This window comes from Antrostomus carolinensis, unplaced genomic scaffold (genome assembly GCF_000700745.2).
Source record: "Antrostomus carolinensis isolate BGI_N321 unplaced genomic scaffold, ASM70074v2 scaffold34954, whole genome shotgun sequence".
Classification (NCBI taxonomy): Eukaryota; Metazoa; Chordata; class Aves; order Caprimulgiformes; family Caprimulgidae; genus Antrostomus; species Antrostomus carolinensis.
In genome coordinates, this window is record NW_010312022.1 from 1 (window position 1) to 7,783 (window position 7,783).

The following is a 7,783-nucleotide window of genomic DNA, read 5'->3' on the forward strand; positions in this document are numbered from 1 at the left end:
AGCAAAAAGGAACCCCAAATCCAAAGCTGCAATCCTGGAAGATCAAGTCTGAGCCGTCCCTGAGAGAATCCCCAGTTTTCCTGTCAATCCTCATTAACATACTGATCATGATGAGATATGAGATGGAATATTTCATTGGCAGAGCCAAATGATGATTCTGGGATTTGCTAATTACTACACTTCCCCCCCTCCCCCAGTTCCATTGCATTTGCAAACTGGCAAAACACGATGACCTTGAACTTCCAGCAAGAACTAAAAACATCAGTATGGTCTCAACGTTCTTCTCATCCCAAATCCCACCCTGAAACCAAACCACAGCGCTTTCTGGGTACTGAGAAGAAAATTATCTCTATCCCAGTCAAAACCAGGACACCTCGTTAGTCCCTGGAATGTTTTCTTTGGTTTTTAGTTAACACGAGAACTTTCAATTAAAGAATTTGAGATTCAGTTTGACAAAAACTCCATTTTCTGACAAAGAACCTAATGCCATGAAAACATTCTGACCATGGCCTAATAAAACCAGGATCTGCAAAGCTCAACCTTGAGGTGCTGGAAGGGAAACCAAGTTACTTTTACAACTTGTTTGAGTCTCTGGGTCCATGGCAAGGGGGTGGTGGTCTTTGAGAAGACAAGACTAGATGGGCCAGTCTGGTTCTCATGCCTCAGATCCCATTTTCTGCAGCTGATATCCAGGAGGAACATTGGAGAAGGGTGAAGTGATACTTCTGAATTGTCTTCCAGCCCTTGGTGAACTGTGGTTGAGGGATTTTAAAGACAGCATCTGTCTTCTCCATTGAGGAGCAATTTGAGCTGGTGATGTCCTGGGCTGAAAGTCATGTTACTTCTCCCTTGAGCCAACTAATCTGAGTCTTTTCCACTCTGTTCATTTAAAGCTCTGCTGGCCATCCATGTCATGGTGGAGGTGACACAAACAGCTCCACCGGTACCTGCTTCCAGGTGCCTCTGAGCCCTGAGCAAGAAATGCTCCGTGCAAAACCAGGACGTCAGAACTGATGTCTACACCCATGACCACCACCTGCAAGAACTGGGATTCATCTCAATAACTTTACATGATCAGGGTGGTGACTTCTCTGCTCTGGAGAATGTCAACCCAAGTGCAGAAGGTTGGTGCTTCTTTCTGAAGATGGGATTCACCCCACCAGGGATGCTCAGCTCACGGATGAAGGTGCTTCATGTTGGGTGTCTACATACACATGTCCCCACATGAGCTGGATATTAAAGATAAAGAGTCAATTCCACATACTCTGTCCCCTGCTATGCTCAGGGTCTCAGTTCAGCTGACACCTAGTGCCACCCAAAATACTCTGGAGCATCACAGACATCCACAAAAGCCTGGCAGATATACAAGAGGGACTACACGGGACACCTGGAAGCCAGCCAGGATGCCCCAGGACATCTCGGATAGAATCATAGAATCTCAGAACGTTGTGAGTTGGACCCACCAGGCTGATGGAGTCCAACTCCTGTCCCTGCACAGGACAATCCCAACATTCACACCATGTCCCTCAGGGCCTTGGCCAAATGCTACTGGAATCTTGTCAGGCTTGGTGCCATCAGCACCTCCCTGGGGAGCCTGTTCCAGTGCTCCACCACCCTCTGGGTGCCTGAAGAACCTTTTCCTCATGGCCAACCTCACCTCCCCTGCCACATCTTCCTGCCATGTCCTCTGCTCCTAGCATTGGTTGGTGGCCAGAGAGAAGAGATCAGCGCCTGCCCCTCCTCTTCCCCTTGGGAGGAAGTTCTAGACCCCCAGGAGATCTCCTCTCAGTCTCCTCTTCTCCAGGCTGAACAAACCCAGTGCCTTCAGCCTCTCCTCACACCCTTCCCCTCTAAACCCTTTCCCAATGCTGTGTCCCTCCTCTGGACACTCTCCAGCAGCTTTAGATCCTTTTTCTCCTGTGGTGCCCAAACTGCCCCCAGTGCTGGAGGTGAGGCTCACAGCTCTGTGCAGACAACTCAGCTGAGCCCCTTTGGTCGGTGATGGAGGGAGATAGAGAGAGCTGCTCTTCTCCACTTAAAACCAGGATGATCTGCCCTCTGCAGAAGTCTCTTAGGACTTCCTGAGACCTGAAGTATGGATGGCTGGTGCCAGATGAAATAAACCCCACCTGACATATCCCAGTTCAAAACATCTTTAGGTTCTCCAGGATTATTTTCATCCCCTTTCCTTTGTAAGACAAGACCCACATCAGTAGTTTGGGAGAAGAAAAGCTTTCTGCTGTTGTCTACCCTGACCATTGCTGGAGATCCAGCTTCAGTGTCTGAGTGTGAGATATAATCTAATGTGAGCCCGGAAAAATATATATAATTTCTGTATTTCTTTAAAAAAAAACTCAGTTGAACTGAAGATCATCCCTCAACCACAACATCTTGAAGTGCAGAGCTGTGCTAATGAACCTCACCACTAATAAACCACCATGCTCAGCTGTGAAACTGATGTTCTGCAGAAGTTTCCACCTTCAGAAGAAGATCTGAATCTAGGATTGGGGCTGTTCAGCCTGGAGAAGAGAAGGCTCCAGGGAGACCTTCTAGTGGCCTCCCAGTACCTGAAGGGGCTCCAGGAAGGGTGAAGAGGGACTTTTCCTAAGGGCAGTTAATGACAAAACAAGGGGAAATGGGTTTAAGCTGAAAGAGGGGAGGTTTAGATGAGATATTAGGAAGAAGTTATTCACTGGAACAGGTTGCCCAAGGAAGCTGTGGCTGCTCCTCCCTGGAAGTGTTCAAGGCCAGGCTGGATGAGGCTTTGAGCAACCTGGTCTAGTGGAAGGTGTCCCTGCTGCTGGCAGGGGGGTTGGAACTGGATGAGCTTGAAGGTCCCTTCCAATCCAAACCATTCCATGATTCTATGATTATTTATCCAGTTCTGCATTATGGTTTCATGAAAATGATGTTGGTTTTGGTGGTGTCCTCCTTCCTCCACCCTGTGCACTGAACTTGGTGTTTCTCTACTTTCTCTCTCAGAGGTGAAACACGCCAAGAACTGTCCCATCGATTGTGCTTCTGTTTACTACAACGGGCTCCACCGCTCTGGTGTCTACAGCATCATGCCCTTGGTTGGAGGGATGCCTATTGAAGTACTGTGTGAGATGGACACTGAAGGTATTGTAAAGAGGCACCTACAACATCTTCCAGCAGAGTTTTGGGTGGTATTTGTCTAATTTAAGAGTTGTATCTTATATTTGAGTTATTCTCAGGCTACTTCATAAGTGAGAGCAACATCTCCAGAAGGTTTCCTCTCCAGGGAATTCATCCTCTCTGTTGGCTGTAGAAGGGGTTTGGATGAATAGTTCAAACCAGACGTTATGGGTGGAATTCAGTTGCCTAAATACAGCTATTTAGTGCTTTTTGAGATGTCCTCATGCATCTGAGATATTTACAACACCCTTCCCCAATGTTGTGTCCCTCCTCTGGACACTCTCCAGGAGCTTTAGATCCTTTTTCTTCTGTGGTGCCCAAAACTGCACCCAATGCTCAGGAGGAAGGTGCATGCTGGATATGACACAGGGCTTAGGGATAAAGAAGCTCTTCTGGAGTAGCAGCTGGTCACTGGGAGGTACCTGGAGGATCTCTGGATAGTTGAGGGCTTATGTATGGACAACCACTAATTTTAACTGTGCTGAAGTGAAGATGGGGGAGATAGATCCTCTTCCATAGATATTTTGGAGTCTAAATGAGGGAACAGGTGACCTTCCATCCCCTTGCTGTCTAAATATCTCTACAAAGGACACAACTGTCGTCCCAAGGCACAAACTTCCCAACAAAATCACTTTGTGACACTTGAATTTTGGAAGAATAATGACAATTGTCAGTAGATTGTCAATCCCATGTCCCATGGGTCTACTCTAGCCCAGATGGATGTGTCATCCACCATCCCATGCTGGAGGGAAAGGTTCAGCTCCCCACGTGTAGGCATCTCACCTATCAGAGGATCTACAGGTGATTGTAGCTTGAGGGACACACGTGCTGGTTAAGAAACAGGTTGTTCAGCCAATGTGGACACTGTGAGGTCATGACTCTTATTTCCATGGACATCAACAGAGTCTTGGACACTGTAGAGTGACAGGTTGTACAAACAGCCAAGAAAAAAAGTGACCCCAGTCCCCTCGTCTCCTCCTCAAGCATCAAATATTGGAATAAAGAGAGAGGAGAGAGGGATTGGGACAGATGGGAGAGCAGATGGAGCCGGTGAGACAATAGTAGGAGAGCTCCTGTGTCTCCGTGGTGCTGCAGGAACAGTACATGATAATCTCCAAGCTCCAGGATCTCGAGTTTATTCCAATCCCAAAATATTTGCCTCCCCAAAAACCCACCAGCTCCTTCTCATTTTAAACCACCTGAAGATATGGGACAGTCAACAGGGGAACATCATCATGAACCAACATGGGAGAGGTGGGAGCTATGGTGGGCATCACGTTTTATCCCTGTGCAGCAACCAACACTGTATTTTACAACTTGGTGGGAGGAGGCATGACCAGGAGACACCTTGCTGAGCTGCAGATGGATCCTCAGAGGTGACACCACTAAGGGGGTCTGTCTGGGATCCCTTGGATGCTCCCTGGAGACTCATTTTGTGATCTTTCTCTGGCAGGTGGGGGTTGGACAGTCATCCAGAGGCGTCAGGATGGCTCAGTTGACTTCAACAGAACCTGGAATGAGTACAAGGAAGGGTTTGGGGACCTCAATGGTGAGTTCTGGCTGGGCAATGAGAACATCCACAAGATGACAAGCCAAGGGGACTATTCTCTGCGCATTGACCTGGAGGACTGGAACAACAAGCACAAGCACGCCTTCTACCAGATCTTCAGGTAGAAAGTGGGATGACCTCCCCTGGTTCTCATAAACACAACTGGTTCAATATCAGGAGACCTTCAGGCATGGGAACCTCATTGAGATCAGAGTGACTCTATTGACAGAGCTTTCCAGACTAGGTCCAGGCTGTCTGTCCTGTCTTCCCCACCTGGATTTGACCACCAATTTTTGCTCCAGGTTGAAGCCTGGGTGTGAGGTAGTGAATGTGCAGTGTCATTTGGCCGTGGCCAACATCTACAGCCTCAGGGGAAGGAGCTGTAGGGCCCACTGGACGGTCTCCAACTTCTTAGGGTACTTTTTCTGCCAAAATTATTGAGCTTTATGACAAAAGAGCTGCTCAGGGAAGTGGTTGAGACATCATCCCTGGAGGTATTTAGAAGAGGTGTAGATGAGGTGCTGAGGGACATGGTTTAGAGGTGGACTTGGCAGTGTTAGTTTTTCGGTTGGACTTGATGATGATCTTAAAGATCTTTTCCAACCAAAACAAGTCTATGATAAAACGAGGGGGTTGTATCCCATGGTCTTGTTGGGCAGGTCCTCCAGCATGTCCCTGGTTTAGAGTTGTGTTTCCACTTTACTCATGGTTTGTACTTGCTGGACTTGTTGTCATGTCCTTCAATGTCTATAGATCTTCCTCATGGTGTTTATTCATCCATACCACATCACCCACATCCTTTCTTAATCAGGGGTGACCAAATCTGTCCCAGATGAACCCCTTCCTGTCTCTAACTGGAAGTGACTGTTGAGCAAACCACACATGGGGTGAAACCCAAGGGAACACTGGACCTTATGGACACTTGAAGCTTGAGGGCTTCAGGTAGACCCCAAAATTGTTGGAACTACTGGGAAAAAAAAATTCCCATTGCCTGAGTGTGCCATGGAGCATCCTCTGCCAGCAGATGTGTGCTCTGAGTGGTCACCTTGGCTTTTCTCCTCAGACATCATGTGCCATGGCAGTGACCTTCAGCCTTTGCTAGCCCAAGGGCAGATTACCAATGAGCTCAGTCTAGGTGAAGAGCTGGATGGTTGTTACGTGGAGAGGAGGTGGTGCTGCTGTGTAATTAGAGGGATTGTCTTGCCAAAGCTCCTCAAGTCCTTTCTTGTGGTTTTAGAGTCATGGTCTACTCAGTTCAACCCTAGAATAAGTTCCCTGAGTCATGATAAAGTCATGCAGGTCCCACAGAAAGGAGAAATCCAACATCTTTGGCTTCTAGAGATGATGAATCATAGCAAGGAACCTGGCCAGAGCAGCTCCATGATTGCTAGGTGTCTACACCAAGAATGCAGTCACCAGGTTGGAAAGGAGGTTCAAAGACTCTCCATTAATGAGTCCCACCTTTGTTGCTTGTAGCATTGAGGACGAGGCCAACTATTACCGCCTGCACGTTGATGGGTTCAGTGGGACGGTGGAGGATTCCTTCGCCTGGTACCACAACAAGAGAAGCTTCAGCACACCCGACTCGGGGAACATCTGTGCTGAGATTTCCCATGGAGGCTGGTGGTACCACCAGTGCTTTTTCTCCAACCTCAATGGGGTGTACTACAAGGTAAGGTGTGGAGATGAGGGCATAAGGTGCTTTTTCTCCAACTAGTGCTTCTTCTCCAACCTCAACAGGGTTTACTACAAAGTAAAGTGGAAGGATGAAGATGGTCCTCACATCTTAACAGTCCTTCCTGACTTGACCAACCTCTGCTCTCCAAGGAGGGAAATAAATGAGTGCTGGGCACCAAAGCAGTCCAACCTTTTCAGTCCCATGGGCCAGAAATTAGTGTGGAGACACCTCTGCACACTAGGACCACATGGTGGAAACCTGTGGTAGAGGTGACTCACACAGCCTGAGGTGGATGGACACCAGCTCCATGGGGACCATTTGCAAAAGCTTTACGTGCTCTTTTCACCACATGGTCATTAAGTTCTTTGCTCTGGTGTTTCAGAACAATAGGCTTCCCAATGTTCCCATGGGAATGATATCTCCATGAGTTTCTTCTCCTTGACCATCCTCCTTTCTCTGCATCACAGGGTGGTCGATACTCCATTAAAAACAGGAAGATCCTGGGGCCAGATGGTATCGTGTGGTACTCATGGAAGGACACAGACTACTACTCCTTGAGGAAGGTGGTTATGATGATTCGCCCACGGACTTTCCGGCCTCATCTCTCCCCATGAAGGAGCTTGAGATGTTCTTCATTTCACCTCACATTGAACATGGGGAACAGAAATAGTTTGCTGGGAGCAAAAACTGATGTTGGAGATCCTGGAAGGACCAAGCCATCATGTCTATTGCTGCCTGTTTGCTTTTGAGAGAACTGGACCAACCAAGAGAGGTGTCAAGACCTTCAGCAAATATTTGGATGGTGAAAGGTCTCCTCAAAAGGTGGAGGTGATTCTGAGAAGGGCTTTGCAAAGACAAGCATGTGGCTTACTGTTTCACCAGGTAGCAGCAGTTCTTGGCAGGTTTGGTCATCATCAAAGCTTGAGACTAAATCCAGTTGACTGGGTGATGGGAGTCAATCAGACCTTACATTGAATGGAGATGTTGAGAGCTTCTGGCTACCAACCCAATGGTATTCTAGAGGGAAGGAAAGAACCAGCAATCCTGTCTTGAGTTTCCCACATTGGGAAACGCCATAAGATGAGCATCTCTCTTGGTCTCAGCAGAGTTTCTCTGTTCTCATCACCATGTATTATTTGGTACTGAAAGTCCACCACCACCACCACAGAGAAGGTCCACCACCACCACAGGGATGTGCTAAGGTGGCTCTAAGGTGCTGAGATGATCCTGAGGAAAGTCAGGGGACTCAGCGTGCACTGCCCAGAGACAGTGTCATGAGCAAATGAGGAGGGAGGTCTCCAGTGACCCTCACCTTATAGAATCATGGAATGGTTTGGGTGGGAAGGGACCTTAAAGCTCATCCAGTCCCAACCCCCCTGCCAGCAGCAGGGACACCTTCC

The 7,783-nt window shown here is 48.0% G+C and overlaps 1 protein-coding gene across 1 annotated transcript; it reads left to right on the top strand.

Moving 5' to 3' along the window:
• Nucleotides 1-2,982: 2,982 nt before the first annotated feature.
• Nucleotides 2,983-6,997, top strand: LOC104524140 (angiopoietin-related protein 7; the record flags this gene model as incomplete). Its single annotated transcript, XM_010166916.1, has 4 exons — nucleotides 2,983-3,120; nucleotides 4,610-4,826; nucleotides 6,182-6,377; nucleotides 6,851-6,997. Coding segments are annotated over 4 exons (698 nt in total), but the record flags the coding sequence as incomplete, so codon positions are not given.
• Nucleotides 6,998-7,783: the final 786 nt, after the last annotated feature.